Source organism: Phlebotomus argentipes, unplaced genomic scaffold, assembly GCF_947086385.1.
Source record: "Phlebotomus argentipes unplaced genomic scaffold, Phlebotomus argentipes genome assembly contig_5, whole genome shotgun sequence".
In the NCBI taxonomy this organism is placed as follows: Eukaryota; Metazoa; Arthropoda; class Insecta; order Diptera; family Psychodidae; genus Phlebotomus; species Phlebotomus argentipes.
The window spans coordinates 5178616-5200987 of NW_026776165.1; the positions used below are offsets into that span (position 1 = coordinate 5178616).

The 22372-nt window shown below is 41.1% G+C and overlaps 4 protein-coding genes across 6 annotated transcripts in view; 2 read left to right on the forward strand and 2 right to left on the reverse strand.

Annotated features, from left to right (window-relative positions):
* The window catches only part of LOC132255862 (possible lysine-specific histone demethylase 1-like), a 262687-nt gene that overhangs the window by 136915 nt on the left and 103400 nt on the right, over positions 1 to 22372 (forward strand). The window lies entirely within an intron of this gene.
* Positions 2443 to 3353, reverse strand: LOC132255424 (juvenile hormone acid O-methyltransferase-like). Its single transcript, XM_059751445.1, has 2 exons — positions 2663 to 3353; positions 2443 to 2610 (listed from the first exon to the last, which is right to left on the reverse strand). Exons 1-2 carry the CDS (start codon positions 3312 to 3314, stop codon positions 2447 to 2449), a joined length of 816 nt encoding a protein of 271 aa, XP_059607428.1. The 5' UTR covers positions 3315 to 3353; the 3' UTR covers positions 2443 to 2446.
* Positions 4765 to 6191, forward strand: LOC132255443 (juvenile hormone acid O-methyltransferase-like). Of its 3 annotated transcripts, XM_059751481.1 has the most exons (3): positions 4765 to 5447; positions 5509 to 5649; positions 6083 to 6191. In XM_059751481.1, the coding sequence occupies exons 1-3, from the start codon at positions 4793 to 4795 to the stop codon at positions 6097 to 6099; spliced, it is 813 nt and encodes a 270-aa protein (XP_059607464.1). In that variant the 5' UTR covers positions 4765 to 4792; the 3' UTR covers positions 6100 to 6191. The 3 variants fall into 3 exon arrangements, with proteins under 3 accessions (XP_059607464.1, XP_059607465.1, XP_059607463.1); XM_059751482.1 differs by lacking the exon at positions 5509 to 5649 and having other exon boundaries at positions 6083 to 6179; XM_059751480.1 differs by lacking the exon at positions 6083 to 6191 and having other exon boundaries at positions 5509 to 6046.
* LOC132265772 (juvenile hormone acid O-methyltransferase-like) lies at positions 10232 to 11146 on the reverse strand. The gene is made up of 2 exons (XM_059766546.1): positions 10492 to 11146; positions 10232 to 10413 (listed from the first exon to the last, which is right to left on the reverse strand). Exons 1-2 carry the CDS (start codon positions 11144 to 11146, stop codon positions 10232 to 10234), a joined length of 837 nt encoding a protein of 278 aa, XP_059622529.1.

The following is a 22372-nucleotide window of genomic DNA, read 5'->3' on the forward strand; positions in this document are numbered from 1 at the left end:
GTGGAAAAGGCGGGAAGATTGCCAGCGCGCACTATCTCTGTGGGATCCGCGAGGCTGAGAACATGAATTAGAGATGGAATTGTTGTGTTAACTCTTCATTGTTTTGTTCCTGCTGCTGCGCCGACACCGGGCAAAGAGTCAGAATTGTGTCAGATGAAAAATTACATGACACTTCTGGAGTGCTTCTCAGCTGAGGGGGGGGAAATATATCGCAGAGTGCGCTGATATTTGTACAGTTTGTCAGTCCATAATGAGAAACAAATAGGCAGGGTTTCTCTTGGCGGGCACTTTGTGGAGCGATTGAGGGTCCTTTCATCTTTCCCACCCTTTCAGACGTTCTAAAATCCTCACTCGGAATTCCAGACGCTGCCATCGCGCGGCTTCAGCTATGCGTTAATGATGAGATTTGTGTGATATGAAGAATATTCGTGTTGTCTTTGGCATGTCTTTTCTTGCAAAAACAGCGTCTTGCGATTGTGCAAGGGAAAAGAAGAGCGCTGATAATCTAATCTGTATTCTCAGAGAGCAATTTTCCTTTCATGAATTGATAAAATTTTCCCTTATCTGCGTGATTTTCTCACGTTCTTGTCTGGTGAATTATCTGATAAAATATGCTGTGATGTTATTCATCCAGTGTTTCGCTTTAATTTGCGTTGACAAGACGTTTTTCATTGAAAGTTGTGATGAATTCAGTGTTGACAATCCCAAAAGAGTTAAGAAATCCGATGCAAATATCATTTTTGAGAAGCAAAAGCATCTCCTGAAGTGGAAAGATTTACTATAAATTGATCTCAGGCTTTTTTAAAATCATTCCAAATCCTGTTCACTTATAATGACTGCTGAAGAACAGCAAGATTGCCAATAAAGTCATTCGTGAGACTGACAGAGAGGAAAAAAAACTGGAGCAATTCTCGTTGTTTATGCAGAGAAGTGAATTGAAATGGCCTCTGAACTGTCAGTGGATATGAATTTGTTGTGTGCACAAGAAGGGGAAATTGCGTGTCTCTGAGGTGGCAATCGGAGGTTGAGTGTGTTGGACAAACAAATTTATTAAAATCCTCTTATAAATGCAATCATTAAAAATCCATAACAACTCTTCCTAAGTCCAGGTGAGCCACGATGCCGAGGCCTTCGTGATCACAAGCCATAAAGGCGATGGAGATTTGCAACTCCCACTGAGTAACACATTTTCAATTTGTCGATTTTTGCCTCAATACCCCATCAAGTCATTCCCTTCCATGTCTTTTTTATCCAACTGCGAGAAGAGCAGCTGAAGCCTTTTCCCGCGCCAAACAGTGGACGAAGATGAATTTACAAGGGGCGCGTGAGTGGCAAAAGGAGTGCCATCTATTTGAGAATTGGCTAAAAAGCGAAAGAAATCGTAGAAAAATGATCATTTTAAGCACATAAATGTTTTAATTGGTTCGAATTTATTCAAATCTCATGAATTTTATAACTTTCTTACTCACACTTCGTCCCTTGATCGCCTTTCTTGGCCACCCCCTTGGCACTCCTTGTTGACTTTCCCCCGTGGGAAGTGATGGGCGTGCACTGCGAAAAAAAATTGCAAGATGAATTTGGCAAATGGGAAATAGTGGCGAAGGGAAAATCCATTTGTGGCTGGTGTTCTAAGAGGGGAAAAATATATAGATTTAGGGAAGATCTGTGAGGGAGAAAAAGTTGACAAATAGAATAAAATATTTCACGCTGAAAATTCCACGATTTGCCCATTAATCACCTCGTCTTGGAGAGATGGATTGTTGGAGTGTTTCTTGGGGCGAGTGAAGAAAAAATATACAGGATGGGCAAAAAGTCGACAGTCAATATTTCCTCTCGGAGCGATTCCAATAAATTCCCGTGTCCTGAATGGCGCATTTGCAGTGGGTGGAGGGGAAAAATCATGAATTTGATTAAGCCACGGACTCGGCTGGATGGGTTAAATTTTTAAATCTAATCAAAAAGGATTGCATCGTATTTCAGATGGACGTCCAGGGTCGTGGAGAGGCGATTCGGGCATGTGAAATACACACGGGCGATTGAATAATTGATTGAGATTTGAGGCCACACTCGAGTACAAATTTATAGACACCCTTCGGTCAGTCACGAAGTTGTGTCCCAGAGATTGACCCGCATTGAATGTCTGCCGAAATCAATTTAATTTTTATACGGACACCACGTTTTTCGTACAACATCTCCAAGTCACTCGTGCCGCAATAAAGCTGAGATATTTATTGATTCTCTATCTCTTAATATCGAATTGCCTCAAGGATGAATTTCTTACAGCTATTTATGGGCCACAAACTCTCTCTCAACATTCGCCCGAGAGAAGACGTTTGACTTTTTAATCCTCTCTTCAGCTCAATTTACTCAATGGCATGACGGCAAAGGTAAACATCCTTTCCAATGAAAGTCACTCAAATGGTGAAAAGCACATCTATTTTCTTGTCTATTTCCGGCCGTAAACTACAAAATGAGTACCACTTTCTTTGCTTTCTCCGGATTCGTGGATAAGATTCTTCGCTGTCGCTAAATCGACAGCTTCTTTCAGATAATCTTCTTGCTCTGAAGGTGTCATCGAGTGCAATGGATTGGGAAGAGCCTTGAAAAATCCTGGAAAACAGCATGATAATTATTTTTCAGTGAGTTAAATTGCAATTCTTACCCAAAAATTCACTTTCATCGCAAAATGCAAACGTTGAGACTTCAGAATGTATGTTGAAATCAGTAAATCCAATAGATTTCATCATTTCTTTGATAGTTTCAACTGCATTTTGATCACTTCTGTAGGGGAAAGGATAAAAATCTTCTGGATTTTTTATGAATTTCCTCCATTTCTGTCTTGCACACAATTCCATTTGAGTATCCATTAAGGCGTGTTTAGTAACAAAGTAGAGGAAAAATTGTCCATCCGCTGATAAGAGATTGTAGATATTCTCAAAGGCTTTCCTTTGGTTTTTCACCCACATTAAGCAGTTAAGACAGAAGATGTGATTAAATTTGTTCGTCAATTCATTTGGTAATTCACTAGAAATGTCCAGAATGTCACAGGAAACTTTCTGCTCTTCGACGAAAAACCTTTTGGCCACTTCAATCATGTCTCTGTTGATGTCTGTGATGAGAAATTGTTGAAAGTCCTTTGGAAGAAGTGGATAAATGTACTTGTGAGTTAAATCGCCAGATCCACATCCAATATCTAGAATAAATTCGTTCGATTTCCACTGGATAAACTGTCCGTATTTTCCAAAAAACTTTTCGAAACATGCATAATTAATCCTATTGAATTCCCAAAGAAGATCTCCGTTGAATTGACTCATTTTCACCCAGATTTAAACTTTTCTCACGCACCTCAAAAGCACCACTGATGAATGACTCTCTCGCTCTGGGTGTTTTATGTTGAATAATAACATCTGTGGCAAGGTTAAATGAATGCAAAAGATAGTCAATTATAGTGCGTAAACACGCGTGGGATTAATTTACAGTGAAATTACACCCAACGTGACTTAATCGAGCAGCGCATTTAATTAAATAAGATATGCGAAAGCTCTTAAAAGTTGCACGACTCCTCATGAGCCATTTAAGCCTAGCACTTTGATGTGTGGCTTTTGTGGTGGAAGAGATGCTCATGACACGCTCACATATGACCTGAAAATTCTTGTCTCTCTTTTTCCATTAGAGCACTTTTGAATATTTAATGATGCCATCATGGTTTCCACGATGGGGAGAGAGAGAATCATCACTCGAATGTCAAAATGCGTGCGAAATTGATGGAAAAGCTTTTCGCTGAAAGCTCATTCAGCACTAAATTGATTTTGCTTTTTTCTTCAAGCTCTGAAGTGACAAATAAGAATAGAGTGAAATTCGAAGATTCTTGCGGTATTTTCACTCACACTCTCCTTGTCATTTGCTGTAATACAATTTGGTGCCTTTTGCCTTCCATTTTTCACGAAATTGCACTCCGCGCGCACAATTTTTTCCTTTTGAATATTGACAGATATTTAATGGCGCGCCATTAGTGTATTTGCTGAGAGTGTGTGTGATTTGGAGGATTGGAAGAAAGCCGAGGCGAGGGAAACAGCAATTCAGGAGCACTTATAAATGTGCTCTGAGAGCCATCCTTGGGCATATAGACACACAGCAAATACGAAAGCTTTCGGAGAAGAACTGCAACACGGAATTAAACATGAGATCTCAAGTGGTTTGAATCCTTTGGCAAACTCCACCGACAAAGTACACCTTTTCGTGTGCATCCTTCACTCGCTCCTGAAGGAATTTGTTCGGTAATTTGTTCAAGACATCTCGATGGTCTCTTGAAACAATCACAAACTCTACCAACTGGTGGCAAACATCAAAAGAAGACCAGCACTTTGGCGATGGAATTGTGATAGAAAAGATGTCAAGAGAAAGGACACAATCGTCAAGAGGAACGTTTCTTTGAGGTTTCTGAAGTGTTTTCCCCAATGTTATCTGTCGATCGGAGAGACAATGATAAAGTTTACTATTGCATTATTATTGTTAGACACTGAGAATAATGGATTTGACATGGATTTCAAATATCATTCACTAAATTGATTAGAAATTTCAATGCAAGTGAAATTTGCCACTTTCAACACTTCATACACGATGCTTTTATTTTCATTGATTACCTTTGGTTAAGCGACAAAGTATATCAGTTGTGCGAAATCTTGCACAATCTTATCTATGTTTACTAATCCTCATATTTTCTCAGTGTGACATGATTTTTCCGCATCTTATGTTAGTGCAGCTTGAACTGTCTCAGTGTTTGAACGTTGCAATGAGTGGTGGTTTTGATAAGTGTCTTCTCAAAGAATTCAGTCAAATTCGCGAGCATCACACAAAGATATATCTGGATAATTATGGACACTTGTTGACATGGAAACCGAACGAATTTATCCTGGATATTGGCTGTGGATCTGGCGATATAACGCACAAATTAATTTATCCTCTTCTCCCTGAGGATTTTCAGCAGTTAGTTTGTTCAGACATCTCTGGAGATTTGCTTGAAGTGGCTGAAATACAGTTCAAAGGAATACCCAAAGTTTCCTTCGACATTTTGGATATTTGCAGTGAATTGAAAGATCATTGGAAGGATAAATTTAACCACATCTTCAGTCTCTATTGCTTAATGTGGGTTAAATGCATTAAGACAGCTTTTCGCAACATTTACAGCCTCTTAGCCAATGATGGAGAGTGTTTTCTGATATTTGTGGACAAGCATGATTTGATAGAAGTTGTGTTTAATCTTCTGGACAAGCCAAAGTGGGCAAAATTCGTCCCGAATCCTGGCGAAACTTATCCTTTTCCGTACAGAAAAGATCGCAACACTGTTGAAACCATAATAAATAGTATGAAATCTGCTGGATTTTGTGATATTCGAGTTCATCTTGAGACCATTTATTACACGTTTAAAACTGAAGAGGAGTTTTTGGGTAAATATCGTTGAATTTTTGCTGTTACAGTTAGAAAATCTATTGTCAATCATATTTGTAGGATTTTTCAAATCACTTCCCAATCCAATGCATTTGATGACTGCTGAAGAACACCAAGAATACTTAAAGGAAGCTGTTGAGAGCGCTCGCTCGAAGAAGATCATAAATGAAGCTGGTGAAGATAGAAAAACCGGTGGTTTTGGTAATTATGTAGTGGTTTATGCGAAAAAAGAATAAATGAATTTTTAGAGCGCATTTAATTGATAAATAATTGCATATTTAAACAAATCATAACAACCGGCATGCAATGTATTTATTATGAAACTCATTACAAGATTAATAATTATAAATAATAATGGGCATGATAATATAATGTAAATAATGTAAAAAAAAGATCATTACGCATGCGATAATTTACAAATGAAAGAAAGAAACACACTTGGCTAAAAAATGTATAATTTTAGAGTTAATAGATTAATTATTGTGTTCATAGCGTAATTCATGATAATGGTTTAACGTTTAATGATTAAATGGGGGTTATAAAGTGGGGTAATTAAGTAACATCAGACGTGATATGAAGAATTGCGTGTGTATTTTTGATAACAGAAGTCAGTATTCTATAATCTCTTCGACAGTTCAGACGTCAAAATGAAGCGCGAATTCGAAAAGTCTCTCTATAATAAATTCAGCAGAGTTAGAGAAGAACATATTGTGAGATTTCTCACTGATCACGGACACTTGTTGACATGGAAAGCTGAGGAATCAGTCTTGGATATTGGCTGTGGCACTGGCGATATGACGAAAAAGTACATTTACCCTCTTCTTCCGCCCGATTTTAACGTCTTATCCTGCGCAGACATCTCTGAAGATATGATTGAAAAGTCTCAAGTGCAGTTCAAAGGAATACCCAACATTTCCTTCCATATTCTGGACATTGGCAGTGAATTGAAAGAAGATTTTAAAGATAAATTTAACCACATCTTCAGCTTTTATTGCCTCAATTGGGTGAAGAACCAGAAAAGGGCTTTTCACAACATTAACAACCTCTTATCAACTGACGGAGAGTGCTTTCTGATAATCGTGGATAAGCATGATTTTGTTGAAGTTATGTTTGATCTTCTTGCAAAGCCAAAGTGGGCAAAATTTGTTCCTAAACCAGAAGATTTCTATCCTCATCCGTACAGAAAAGATCCCAATTCTGCTGCAACTGTTGAGGAGCGATTGAAAGAAGCTGGATTTGCTCAGTTTCATGTGTTTACTGAGACAATTTACTTCACGTACAAAGACGAGGAGGAGTTTTTGGGTGAGAAAGAACCGCAGTTTATGTGAAAATTAACACACAGAGTCTTAAATTTCCCTTGTAATTCTTAGGATTCTTCAAAGCCCTTCCAAATCCAATGCACTTGATGACTGCTGAAGAGCAGCAAGAGTACATAAAAGAGGCCGTTGAGATTGCACATTCGAAGAAGATCATCAACGAAGCGGGTGAAGATAGAGAAACCGGTGGTTTTGGGAACTTATTAGTTGTTTATGCCAAGAAATAAATGATCAATTTGCATGAAAGACTCCCTGGAGAATTTCTTTTCACCACACTTTCTCCAACAATGCGTTATTCGCGGAGATTTGCACAAAGAAAGGTTCTGTTTTTAGTGGCGGTTTCCATGCGGGAAAATAGCCAATAAACCCGCGCCTGTTGTGAGTTAAGCGAAACGATCAGTTTACAATATCGCACTGTGCAATCTGAGCACTTCCTCAAAGCGTCGAAAATAAATTGCATGCGGCTTAAAGTGCATTTTAGTGCAAAATTACGCAGGCTTTCATCATTGAGCGCGCCATTGTCTTTGGCATGTCTTCAATGAGGTAATTTCGCATAAATCAATGTGATCCCAATTTCGCATGGGAAAAGGAAGAGAGGTGAAATAAATCACGAGACCATCAAAAGTTGGCAGGAAAATTTGCCGATTCTGGGATAATTGCCTCTGAGAGAGTGTGTAATAATATAATATGGAGGAATTCCAAATGGTTCAATTGTGAAATTCAGACCGCGCGATGAGGAAAAATACCCAGAAGCCATTGTGTGACCGCGTGTGCCTCACTTTGCATATTATGGATGGGAAGTGTTCTCAAGTCCAACAGTGCATGCTAAGGCAAGAGAGAGAGATCATCATATATATACGTTTGCATATGCAAGTCCGCTGGGCCTATTGAAAAATTTTTATTGCATTCAATATAAAAGCGACGGCGAAGCAGGCAAATGGGATGGAGTGGGGGGGGGGGGGGGGGGGAGATAATAAAAGGAATACAAACAGCAAATAAATATTGGAGTTTATTAAAATTCCTTTCATTACACTCCAATTATTAAGAAACCAACAAGGGACGAAATATGGCGTCCTCCATGCTTCGGGCGACTCTTTGACTTTAACAAGGCGGAACGAGGCGCGCAACACCTCTTTTTTCTTGCCTCAACCAAACCGCGGAGGCATCATAAAATGTGTTTATAGAGTGGCATCAAAATTATTATTTCGAATGGTGTTCTCGCGTCGCGGGGCAAAAAGGTGAGATGAATATTGCTGCTCTGGCCATTGAAGGGGTGAATAATAAAGGTGCAAATAATGCTAAATTGATGCAGCATAAAGTGTAATATGAATGCAACATTTTACACCTCTCTCTTCATGTGTTGAATGAGAGACGCGCTAATTTAATGAAGGAGTGAAAAACGGTTTCGATTTCTTCTATTTTTCAGCATAAATAACGAGAATTGTTCCAATAACATCATTAATTTTTCCCGATTCTCTAATCATATTGTAACTGTAAGCCAGATCAACAGCTTCCTGGAGATATTCCTTCTGTTCTGCAGAAGTCATCAGCGACATGGGATTTGGTATAGCCTGGAAAAATCCTGCAAAGATTCAAATATTTAAAATGCCAGCAATTTTCTTTGAATTTCCACCCTCACCTAAATATTCTTCTTCGCTGGTGAAAGCAAACGTTGATTCCTCCAAGTAAACCTTGATGTTCTTGTATCCAATGTCCTTCATAAGCTTCGTTATCGTGTCCACGGGATCCTTGTCCTTTCTGTAGGGGAAAGGATACATTTCGTCGACATTTGGGACAAACTTCTTCCACTTTGGCTTCTCAAGCAGCTGATAAATGATATCTATAAAAACGTATTGATGAACAAGAACCAGGAAACATCCTCCGTCAGTGTTAAGAAGCTCAAAGATGTTCCCAAGAGCCTTCTTTTGATCTGCAATCCACATTAGCAGGAAAATACTGAAGATGTGATCGTATTTTGACTTCTGATCCTCTTGAATGGGTGCAAGGATGTCCATTTGCTCGCAGGACACTTTGGGATTGCCTTGGAAGCGAGTTTTGGTCAATTGCACCAAGTTTTCCTTGATGTCCGCGCAGACGAATGCACTGATGTCCTTGGGAAGGAATGGATAGATGTATTTGGAAGACAAATCGCCAGTTCCACAGCCGATATCGAGCACATTTTCGCGAGGTTTCCACTTGAACAGATGACCATGCTTGGCCAAATAGGATTCCAAATGGCTAGACCTGATCCTGCTGTACTTATCGAGGAAATCAGAGTTAAATTCTGCACTCATTTTGCACGCAATGTCTTGTCTGTCAGACAGTTTAGTGGAAACTGAAGAAACTGACTCGAGACAGTTGATTATATTCAGGGTGAAGGTCAACTTTAGAGGCGAAGATAAGGTGAGATATCGTGCCAATGACTTTCAGGTCAAAGTGATTGATTTAGAAGGGGTTTTAGATATTTATTTCTCACCATAAATCAATAACAATGTTCCAGTGACTGAAGTCTCGCCAGACTTATTGATTGCCTGATTGGCGTAGGCAAATTCCACGGCATCGCTGAGGAAGTCTTCCTGCTCCTCAAGAGTCATCAGAGGCAGAGGACTCGGAATGGATTTGAAGTATCCTGGAATTCAAACACTATAAATCATCCTTTGAATCACAAAATGCATGGAAATTTCATATACCAAGAAATTCCTCTTCATCCTTGAATGCAAAATCTGATTTGTCCAGAAAGACTTGCACATTGACGTAACCAATAGACTTCATAGCCTCACTGGCGGTTTTGACAGGATCTTTCACCTTTCGGTACGGAAAAGGATATATTTCGTCTGAGTCTGGAACAAAAGTCTTCCATCTTGGCTTGTCCAGGAGTTGACAAAGTGTGTCAATAACTGCATGGCGATCAACCATCATCAGGAAGCAAGATCCTTGCGGGGAGAGCAATTGATGGATGTTTTTAAAAGCCGTTTTCTGCTCCTTCAACCACATTAAGCAGTAAGTTGAGAAGATATGATCGAATTGTCCGTGCATTTCTTTGTCGAGTGTCTCATTTATGTCCTTCAGCGCGAAGGAAACTCTTTCATCGTCTTTGTACTGCTTCTTCGCCTCCTGAAGCATCCTTTCATTGTAATCTAGACAGACGAATTGGATGAAATCCTCGGGAAAGAGAGGATAAATCATCTCGCGAGATAAATTTCCAGTTCCACATCCAATGTCCAGAATGGATGCCTTTGGCTTCCACTTCAGAAGATGCTTGTGCTTTTCCAGGACTATCTCGAACTGAGATGTTCTTATGCGACTGAACTTGTCGTACAGTGAGGGATTGAAGTCACGATACATTTCTGCGACTATTTCACTGAACAGCAAATTAGACACTGAATTATAATTATTGACAATATTCAAATTTATTTGGACTCAACATGTGATAAGAGTTAATCAAAATGGTGAAGGTCAAGTTTGTGTTAATTTCCATTCTTTCTCCCATAGATAACGAATACTTCGGAAACTGTGTCGTTAGGCTTTCTGTCACTCATTTCTCCGATTAAATTGTGCCCAATTGCAATATCTGCGGCTTGTTTCAGGTAATCTTCCTGCTCTATTGTCGTCATGTGCTGCAGAGGATTAGGCAGTCCCTTGAAAAACCCTAAACAGAATGAAAAAAAAATAAGTTCGTTATAATGCTCAAATTAATAAATTCCATATATTTGTGACAGCAATTTACCGAGAAATTCATCCGTGGTGGCAAAAACGTAGAGGGATTTCTCCAATTTAACATTAATATTGACAAATCCAATTGATTCCATCATTTCTGTGACACTTTTCACGGGATCGGGGTCCTTTCTGTATGGAAAAGGGTACATTTCGTCTGGATTTGGCACAAATTTCTTCCACCTGGCCTTGCCGTTCAGCTCCGTGAGGACATCCATGTAGAGACTGCCGGCGGCGAATATCAGAAAGCAATCTCCGCCAGGTGATAACAGCTCATAAACACCCTGGAAACACTTTCGCTGATCTGCCAACCAGCCAAAGCTGAAGAGGGAGAAGATGTGATCAAACACTCCCAATTTGGACTTTGACTCTGCATTCAAATCGAAGACTTCGAAGGACACTTTTGGATCGTCAACGAAGGCCTTCTTCACCTCATCCAGCAGTGCTGGGGATTTGACTGTGCAGAGATATTTGGAGTAGTCTTTCGGCACAATTGGATAGATCAGTTCATGACTGAGTCTTCCAGTCGCGCAGCCAATGTCCAGAACAGTGTCCTTTCCCTTTGGATTCCACTTCAGCCAATGCTTGTACTTCTGCAGATAAATCTTCGCGTGATATTCACGGAGTTCGAGAAACTTGTTGATCTGCTCAGGATTTTCAACACTCATTTTGGCTTCTTTTCACTCTCAAGGTGCTCAATGCACTGAAGAATCTATCAAGACTCTAAATTGATTGCACTCGAAAGCTCTGTTATCAAGCATAGACAAAGGAAAAGTGTTTGCATGGACTGATGTACGTTTTCGGGAACAATTGCAACTCAATAGATATTGATATTGAAGGTTTTCTTTGAATTGAAGGCCACGCCCCCTTGAATGCTCCGCCCATTTCGCAAAGAACTCTAACAAAACGATGTACAGATGATTTCCTTCACCAAACTTCCCTTGATTCTATCAATTTTCCAATCAAAAACATCATTTTCTAAGTACCTCTCGAATTAATTCATGTTCAGATAGTGAATGATAAGATATAATATTTGGTCGCACCAAAAATAGACTCTGAAAGCAGATAAAAATGGTTCGCAATCTGCTTGGCTTGTTCTGAAGAATAAAATTAGCTATATTGAAGCGTTCGTGTTGTGGTGGGAAAAAAAAGGCATCGCAGTGCAATTCAGCACAGAAGAACCTCAAAGTGTCTGCAAAAATAATCTCATTTGTCTTTTTAATATCTTTTTCACTATGCTCAGCGAGATATGAATGCAAGCAAGTGGTCGTAATTTGCTTTCATAAAACATACCTCTTGAGGTTTGTTGTGCTATTTAAATGCTAAATAAATGTTTTTTTCTCTCTCTTCTTTTCATCCGCAGGTGAGTGGAAAAATTGCAACTGAATATTAATGCTGTTAAATAGGGCTTTAATACCCGGACAAGTACGTTTGGTGAGTTGATGAAAGGCACCTGAATGTTGATGAAAAAAAATCCTTCCTTTTTGTACAACTGATTTCCTTGAGCGCATTTCGTGCGCGGAAATTGTGGAGCATATTTTCCCAATGCTTTTTTCCATTCATTCAAGACTGTGACGAATTGCAGTGGGAAAGATAGACACACAATCACTTGTCTCAATGGACAATTGACCAACAAGAATTCCCACCAAATGTATCAAAAGCTATCAAAACAGTCAATTGAATTCTCAAATATACCCACTTTGGCACGTTCCTCATTCTTCACACTCTCAATTGCTTTTTTCGAAGGTGAGTTGTGACTTTTTCCTCTTCCTCAAAGAAACTATATTGCACTCTCAGAACACTCAGAGATTATGTGCGTGGTGGAAAACATGAAGAAATACTTGCGACTCATCGTGTTTCTGACTTCCTGCAAAAGCCTAAAGAGAGTCACACACTTTGCTCGCATCAGCAAATAATTGGGCACAATTTGCCGCCGTGGAAGAAGAAAAAATAAAAAGAATCATTGACACTGTGAGAAAGTGAAGCCGCCGGTTAATTCTTACACAAATTTAATTAAGGCTCTGCTGGATTAAATCCACGGCAAATTGCAGAAGTCGAGGAAGTGACGATTGAGGGCGCAAAAGAAGTGCAGACACGCAAAAATGCGTGATTTTTTTTTTCCAAACACTCTCCTCCGCTCACAATGGTTTCGTGTCGAGGCTTTTCATTACACCTTAATCCAAGACGAATTGCTGACAGTTGAACTTCTCAATGGAGCACAGAGAGTTAACACCCAAGAAGTCGCGCGATAGTGTCAGACGCGTTGTCGCTCTATAATCACGTCTCAGCGCGGCTTTTGACTGCGGGGAAACAATTTCAGGGGATTTAGCACAGGTGCGAATAGGATTTTCAATTGCTCTGAGCTCTGGAGGATGTTTGAATATCTGAATTTGGGGGAAAGTTTGTGGATTTGCAGTGAATGTTTAAAGATTTTCCGTTGGGCACAACTGACGTCACAAACACTTTTCCATCGCCAGTGACTTGCATTCTCTGCACAAACACCACAGGGAAATTGATCGCATTTGAGCGAATCTCCACCGCGTGAAATCCCAGAAGGTGTTCTGATGTCACGCAAAATTAAATGTGTAAGCCAAGAAAGAGTGTGTCCGTCTAGTCCATTTATCTCGCCGTGGCAGTCGTGCCATCATCATCATAATCGAGTCCCTGGGCTTCTTGCTGGGGCATCTGCCAAGCCGAGTGGCCAATAAATGCGCGCACACACGGAGATTAAGGCGACGGAGCGGCCGAGAGTGGCCATCCAATTTATATAAATTGTCAATTATACGATATGAGCTGACAAGTCCAATTCTGCGTATGCAATTTTAATTGATATACGCGCTCATAAGTGACGTAAGCGGATTAATTCCATGGCCAAGTCGCCCCTCGGCGGCCGGCAAAGGAGCCCCGGGAGTGCAGTAGCATGATCTGTCTCATCTCATTGTGTTGCGAATGTCTTGCGGCCGGACGCAAATAAGACGCGCGCGGTGCAAAAGACCTCGCGCAACGATATAATTCAGGCGTGCTGAAATGAATATGTCCGGCCATGCAGAATGGACGGACCTCTAATCCCGCTGGCCTTTAATTGAATTCAACTTCCCCGCAGTAATGGGAAAAATGCACAGTCTTTTCACGTCATCCCAGGGAAAAGAGGTCCTCAACGTGTGTATATAATCTTTTTTTACCTTCAGATCTCGCCGTGAGGACTTATAAGGCTCGCATGTGCGACTCTCAGCCACGAAGTGGTCATAAAGCCACTCTACTGAGCGCCAAGCAGTGAAGGCGGATTTTTCCACTCATTTTCCCTCCCCCAGAGCTGATGGAGAGCGCATTGAAATGAGTCTTAAGCACCCTCTTCATAGCCAAAGACGCTCTAAAGCTCCTCGATATACGGTGGCCTTTTTATTTTACACTCAATCGCCGAATGCAATTTACTCCTTGCGCTCAATGGCCAGCCTTTATGGCCCTCCTTGGCAATATTGAGTCCCGAAGAATAAATTTGGCTCTTGTTTGAGTGCTCAAATGGGTTGGTCGTTTCGCCATTCTCACCTCCAACACTATTCATGGAGTTGATTGCGCGCTCAGGAAGCTCTATATGAAAATGGGCAGCATTCTCAACAAATATCCTCCCAAGCATATAATGTCTTTTCTCCTCTCCACCGTGAAAACCGGGGGAGAGTCTGCAAAGGAAAATAGCGTGGTGATTTGGAATAAATAACGTGAGTAGCGTGTAATGAAAAAAAAGCAGTTCAAATGTGTCAATTTGGATTAATAAAATTCTTCCATTGGCGCAAGCTTGAAGTGACATTCAAAAATTCAATCTCTAATCCTGTCTTTATGCCCAAACTCTATTTGCATCCGATTGATGGTGCCACAACAGAATTCGCGCGGCTTCTCATGAGATGGAAAGTCACGTATTAAATTTCATGTCCAATGCGTCGCAAAGCGGATGAATTTGTTAATTTCATTACAACTTAAGACGACCTTTCGTCACGCTATTTTCTGTCTCCCTGGATTGAAACGGTATCGCGATGTGACATTTCTTCAGGTGTCAATGCGCTTAACAGTCCATCGTCGAGGGGATTTAAACTTGTGAAATTGCGTCAATTCCTGTGCATTTGCCGTGCGAAGTCATTTGATAGTGTTTTTGCCCTTGAAATCGACTTTTCACCTTCACATCATCAGTAGAAACCCGCAGTCAAAGGCAAAAGTGGAGGAAAATTGCCAGCAATAAAAGATATTTAGTGGCGTCTGTCGTGCAAATTGTTTTCAATTATTTCACCTCATGCCATGTTCTCAATGGACTGTTTATTGGACTGAAAAATCATAATACTGCCACAGTGTGGCGTGAAATGGCGAATAAGAATGGTGAATCTATTTTCTGGAGGCTGCATTTATTGTCGTCGCGCGTCACTTTGTAATTTAAGGCATTTGCTATGAATCTTATTTGGTTGTCTTCGGCATCTCCGTATGCAATATGATGGTTTTTGATATTCCCAAACGTACAACCCAGGCGCGCTTATGATTTTCTGCCTCAGCATCGCACGATGTGGCTTGGAGGAATTTATTAAATAGACTTCCTGTCGTCTGCTCGTAAAGTTGTGGAAATTATTGGTGACGATGTTGCGTGGAGAGCAAAAGGCCGTCACACGAAATTCTTTGCCTTCCTTCTCACCTTTTTGTCCCATCAATACGCCACAATCTCAATGGTTTCTCATCTCTTCTGTCTCTCGTGCGTATTGTGCGCGAAAAAAAAGGCAGCCAGATGACGATTCGATAGCCCAATGTGATACCATATCGAATTAGCATAGTTTGACGAAAAATGAGATAATCTAGCTCCTCTTGCTTGGCCATTTCCATCGTCAGTTTCACCGAAAATAGTCGCGATAGTGTCGCAAGAATGGGAGCTTTTAATTAAAAGAAATCACTTAAGAAATATTAGGGGAAATTTGAATGAGAAAATGGACGAGAGACACCCATGAAAAATGGTCTAGAAAGACACTTTATGGCATGACATTTACACGCGGAAATTTATGATAAAACCAATGAGATTCTCGAGCTACTTGATGATGATTCAAAAGCTATATGATGGCGTGTGAATTATTTTCATCACAAAAAGTGTACAAGAAAGTCTTGAGTGAAAGTTAATTCATGATTTTCATGCAACTACTGTGGATTTTCCCTCCGCAAAAAAGAAGAAAAGCTCTGACTAATCGCCACATTAATGGGAAGAAAAGGACTTTGTAAGACTTTTCTGATCTCCTCAGCATAATCTCTGACCTAGTAGAATTTATTACGTGGCAAGTGAGCGCCAAACTCCTTATCAGAGGCATATATAAGAATAATATCTGAATATTAATCCACTAAATCACGAATATGGTAATTTCTCATGTTTCTCGTTTTTGTCCTCTGCATATTATATTCTTTTCCTAGACGCGCTCATTTGCCAGCCCATACAAGTTGGCTTGATTCTTATGCTGGGAGCGTTCGGACCTCCCTGCGAAGCGGACAGAAACTTAATCCCTCAATGTCTCATGGAATTGCACTTAATCTCCTAAGAGCGATTTATTACTCGGACTCTGTGGCAAAATTTCTCAACTCATGTGTAAAGTTATCTGACAAAAATTGCGCCAATCACACCTTTTGAGTGCGGCGATTTTTGCTATAATTCCATTTCATTCCACTTCTGTAAGCGGTGGTGAATTAAGCAAAAAAATAAAAAAATAAAAAATAAAACGCCATCTGAATGATTGATCGAAATGCGAGTGACTAAATAGAAATACGATTGGAGGTTTGATAGAGTGTGAGAGAAAATCGCAATATGAGGTTTTTTTTGCATTGATGATTGCGTGCAGAGAGTTGGAAAATGTGAGATTAAAGATGAAGTGTGTGACAGAGTAGCTGAAGGTGAAGAGCAGAAGAGGCGGGGCTTAAGAATGGGCGGAGCTTCGGAGTATTCAATGAAATATCAGCACTCCTATCATTTATCAATTCCCACTCAACTCTGTCGCTGCTCGCTGACCCAAATACTGTCTCTCAATTCCCTGGAAAAAAAAACTTGTTGATAATGCTGAAAGTTTCTCACAGAGAGGAAAACAATCACAATGAGATAAGCGCAGATAATAGTGAAAAAAGACGCGGCAATTGATCAAACGAGAGATGCACTTCTTGCTGCTGAGTGAAGTTTTTTCCACGGAAGCATCCTTGGCAATTGGAAATTGATTCAAGAACTCAGCATTCTACCCATAAGAAGCTATAAATAATGTATTAGATCATCACGCTGGAAAAGGAAGTTTGAAGAGGAAGTTTTTATTCGTGGCGCACACAATTTCTGAGATGCTCCTTTTGAAAAGTGCGTTTGTCAATCGCAAGTCTCCGAGTTACGCGCGCGTGTGTTTTTCCTCTCTCACAACATCGCAAAGTGGCCTTTTGTCTTTTGGGTGATGAGATAAAGAAAATTATTATTGGGGCGACTCTCTTTCTCTGTGTGGGTTTTTGAAGAAAAAGGGGGTAAAAAGTGATGAATCGAGATGAAATTGGAATTCCGCAAATGCTCTTGGGCGACTTTTATGAGGAGCGCATCGTCAGCCGAAATCAGCGGGGGTTTTCTTCAACTTCTCTGTCCGTCTCAAGGGGGATTTTGATGGACAGAAGACATTTTCAGATTCCGTGATCAGTTTTTGCAAAATATTCACATGCGGGTGAGGAAAAAAACATCCTCCCATTGCAGAAATGAGGTGACTGATCTCGACATTCTTTCTCTCTCTGTCTCTGGTGTTCTGAGGGGCAGAAAAAATCCTCTCATCTCTCGGGGGGACATTCATCTCCAGAGGACATTCACTCATCTTGACGGTGGGATTTTTAATTGACATTCGCGTGGTGAATTTTTAAGGAGGTCAACAGTCAAAGTTCACCAATTTTCCACCCCTGTGCGCGTTTGTCAACCCCTCTTTTCTCTATATTTACATAATTTACACCCCCAATCGAATTATCCGGACTGTTTTTTGGCCCGTCAAACTGAGCAAACCGGGAAGGAGTTGATCTATTTTTCACGTATGCAAATTCCTGACCATTCCACCCCCGCCCACGCTCTGCCACGGAGGATTTAAGGAGGTTCTTCACCCTCGCATAAATTCCAAGATGAATTTCCCATTCATCCCCTTGCGGAGCGCGAAGGGTGGGAGTTCTGTGGTCGCCGCATAAGTAATAAGGAGGGCTTGACTGCGAATGAGGCATTGGAGCAAATTACAGAATATCCTCAGACGAATGTCCTTTATCTTCGCCGTGCTGAAATGACGGGAAAATATGAGAAAAATTGAAGACAGAGAGAAAATGTGATTTATTTTTGATGGATTTTCCACCCTCGTCCATTTATGGCTTGCAGCAAAAACTTTCTCCAAGGGAAGATTTTTCTTGTCTGTGTTGCGCGCGCGGGAAATGTTTAATTCAAGAACAAAGAGATTTGCAAAGGAGATGGAAGAAAAAAAATATCTAATTACATGTTGTTCCACAAAGGAGAATTCGTTTAATGAAAATATGTTTTCTCATAAGTTTGTCGGGGGTGGTTTTTTCTCTGGTGCGCCAGTGATTTAATCATATATAGTTGTATAGGGATCTTGGGAGCTTTACTTGGTCATCAACCCGAGAGAATTTAGGGGTGAAAACTCCCCTCAATCGGTCATTCATTTGTCCTGTCATGTTTAACCCCTTTTGCGCCTCTCTCATCCAAAATTCAGCATTTTGTCTAACGTCTGTGTATTATCACTGGACCAGCCCAACATCTCTATTATCTGTGACTCTTTATGTGTTTTCATGGGTCTGATTTTCCGGCTCTCCCCCAAAATGCCCACACAAAGCGTCCGTGGCATTACACAATGTATTAAATAAATGTTGTACAGATTTTGTCTTTAACTTCTCATCTGAAGAGGTTCCGTTCGCTCTCACTTTCATCGGGTGGCCCACATCCACTCGCCCCCCTCCCCCCGAAGTCCAGTCAAAATAAATTACACCAGATGTCCGGTTCCCCAGCTAATAAATTATCCCTGGGACGGAGATGATGTAGTCAAAAGGAGAAATGGCGGAAGGAATGTGTGTGTTTAATGTGAATAGGAAAAAGGCAGCTCAGTTCACGTTGCCAGTGCCCTCAGACCTCAATGGCTTCCTGCAAAAGGGGGTGCAGAGCATCCCCTTTTGCTCACACCCTTCCCAGTCTGATAAGATTGCGGGGAACAACCTTCGCATGTCCTTTCAGGAAATCGGAAGAAGTGTTACGATGAGGTTTTGTACTATCAGCCAAATCCATTTGTTCGAAAGATTTCGGATAGAGTGACTCACAGACACCACAAAGAGGTTCACAACAGAAGATGATTAACATCATAGGAATCACTAGAAACATGACAGAAGAATCCATACTATCTGGGCTCTACTCAACAACTCAACACTCTCATGATCAACAAGAACGTATAGTTTCTCATCCAAAAAGCCAAGTAAACCTAATCTATATTGCCAACGGAAAGAGGTTATTCTCATCTCAATGAATTCTGCAGAAAATCCATCAAACATTTCCCTCCCTCCCCCTGGAACGAAGCGCATAAATTGAGATAAATGACTTCAATTTGAGACCCTCATGGGAGACTTGGCACTATGGGCTTCACGTGTGGGGTGGAAAAGAGAAGAAAAAAAGACAGTGCCTGGGAAAATCCCTCGAGTTGTAATGTCCCAATGAAGACACGCAGTGTCGAAGTGCAGGTTGGAGCTAGAGGATAATTGGCGTCGTGGGAGAAGCCAGTCATAAGATTTGCATCCACCAACTCTAATGACATCTCAGGGACCTTCCCAATATCTCACGTGGGAATTGACTTTTATGGTGATGCTCAGCGCCATTTATGAGAGGCGATAAACAAAAGTTTGCGAATTAATTTTTATGACTCTTTAGTGCCATTTCCTGGGGATGTTGGCTTCTTTTGCGCCGCGCGCTCTTCCGCATCGTGGCGAGAAGGAAGAATGCGATGTTTCTATTAAGTCACCCTCGTGGAAGAGCGAAGAAGGAGGTTTCTTGGCTCTTTGTGTGGTATTTACTCAATTTTCACCCCCGCATTTTGCAAGCGTCGTCGAGGGTTCGGAATATGCAGAGAAGTGCAGTGTGACATGTGACTGCTGATGGCGTGTTTGGGAAACATTGCGATGACGGTGGGCTGAGTAATGGCTTTCGTCCGCAAACAATATCGCCGGAGAGGCACAGAAGAATGTCTGCAGCAGTGGCTGAAATGACGACGACATTCATCCGGACGCGCGCTGAGCAATTTCCTCTGTCTCACCCACTTTTCCATGCACACACACACACACACTGTTTGAGGATGAGGCGCTGGAGATGGACACGGGTGCTCCTGACGTGGAGGGCGTGTTGACAAGTGCCGCCGGAACAAACTGCCACCAGAGAAATGTGTCGTACAAGAATCAACCCCCAAACTCCACGCAAGTCACCACGGAGAGAGCATGAATGGGAAAGTGAGCTCCCTGTGTTGGCAGAGAGATGGCAAATTATCCGGGAATTTCCGTCTTTAATCCGCATTTTTCTGCCACAGTGTCGCAAATATTTCTCGTCTAAGAATTGCCAGAGGGAAATGTGACAGATTGTCAGAGTTTGTTTTGCAATATAAACGTCGCACTGCGAGTTTTGCGAGAATAATTGGAGATTCCTTCCTTGAGATTTTCCGCATAACTTCCTCTGATCGCATTTAAACTATCAACAATCCACGAAAACCATAATAAATCATCTCAAGAACGGCCAAAAGCACCAAAAGATCAACTCATTTGACGGTGAAACAAGTTATTCAGCATAATTTTACCCTCTTTTTTTCCCTACGATATTTCAACATTCTGCGACCAATTTCGTGGAAAGCTGTCAGGAAAATAATTACCTCACAAACATCGGAGCTAAAAAAAAAAGAGAGAAGTCTACACATTAACCCGGACTTTTTGCCCATGAGCAGTTGCCATTGATATTTGTGCGGAGTTCCGTGGAAAAAGGCGCCGAAATGGCAAGAAGATCGCATGTGAAAAAAATGTAATAGGATTATGCTAAATGTGGTGGGATGTCACAATTAAGCAAACATATAAAAAGTCTCCCCACATAGACGGAGAGCCTTCCCCATTTATCTATTACACTCTTTCTGACATATAATCTATTTAGTCAGGAGATCCTCTAATCAGACCAGAAGATCAGAATCGCGCAAGAATATAAAAGAGCCTCGAATACGAAATAGATGGATTGCGAGGCGTGCGCGCGGGTAAAAAAAGGAAGAGAACAAGCCTCGAAGTCTCTCTATGGTGTATAAAATTACTCATAGAGAGGAGTTATTTTCTGTGTCATGTGAATAAATTAAAATAACATTTTATTTGTATGGAATTTCTCAGTGAACAAGCCACAACGATTGAGAATATTTAGTTTCAATATCCATTTTCTCATGTCTTCCTCTCCGTGCCGTCCAATCTTCTGCCATCGTGACACATTGACAATGGTAAATGGAGCAAGAACTGCACAGATACTTGAAATAATTAATCGCCCTGCGATGCTTAATGTCCCACTCTTGATGGCCACACTTCTTCACCATCCACGTCAACACCTCTGGAGACCAACTGGATGTTGTTTTTTTTTCCCACCACAGCGAGATTTTCCTCCCAAAAGGCATGCCGCGCAACACGGAGGAGAGATAAATTTCATAATTTTATCTTTTCCGCACTTTTCCACACACACAGTGCGCCTTTCGAAAACCACCCGCTGACTTTAAACGGTGGATAATTAATAATAATTCTCCAAATGACTCATTCACATCACGATGATGGTGTGTTTGTCTCTTTTGTCTTAGTCTAACCAAGAGGTCAGATTGCGCGAAGCGAAACTTGAAATGGACACTTCAAAAGGCGGCGCAAAGTTGATGATATTTTGTGGTTGTTCTGCTCACCAAAGCAGCACCAGAAGTGGCGCACTTTGGATGACTATTTTGGCAGAGTAATTGCAGAGAGAGAGAGAGAAATTGCCAATAAATCCGTCCCATTGCATGCTTAAGTGAGTGATCAATTGATTTTATTGACCTCCTCCTCTTGCAGATGCAATTATACTATCAACATCGCCCAGTCAATTCATATTTCACACGTTGCTGAGTCTCAAGACTTCCCACAAGGTGGCTTATCGTGTCGTTTATACAAAATTCGCAACACTTAAGCCACGATAAAAGCCCCCACTTGCAATATTTATGCGAATAAACATATGTAAATGGCGAAAGATGACCGGAAAGAGACGCTTTCTTGGCGCTTATCGGGTCTCAGTTTCCATGGCGCAGAGCACATGACGATTGACTTGCGTGCGTCAATTAATTTGCCTTATCACGTCTTCAATTAAAATTCAAATAAAATATAATGAGGAGGCATTTTAGATACAAGTAATGCGGTGTGATTGGGAATGGCGCTGCTGCTTGTGGTATTGAGAGTGAGACTTTTATGAGTGGCTCTCCTTCATGTGGTGTAATTAAGTAGTGCGCAAAGGAGAGTCACATTGAGATAAGACCAGGAGGTTTATGTTTGGAAGCCGCGCGCACATCTCACACAAGTTGACATTCATCTCCACACGAAGCCGTGCGGCGCTATATACACGCCGATAAAACGCAAATGACGAGAGCTTCTTTGAGACTAATGCGCTTTTATTATTATTTTCCAACCCCCAAGAATGCATGGCTGGCGCATTAATATTTCGTATGGCGATGTGCACATTGCGAAAAATGCAATTTTAATGCTGTCAACATCTGCTGAGATGAAATTCCACGCTCGAGATGCACTCGGACTGGCTCAGCCGATGCATCAGCAGAAATCTCTGTCCCTCGTGGGAATTGCAGATGGCC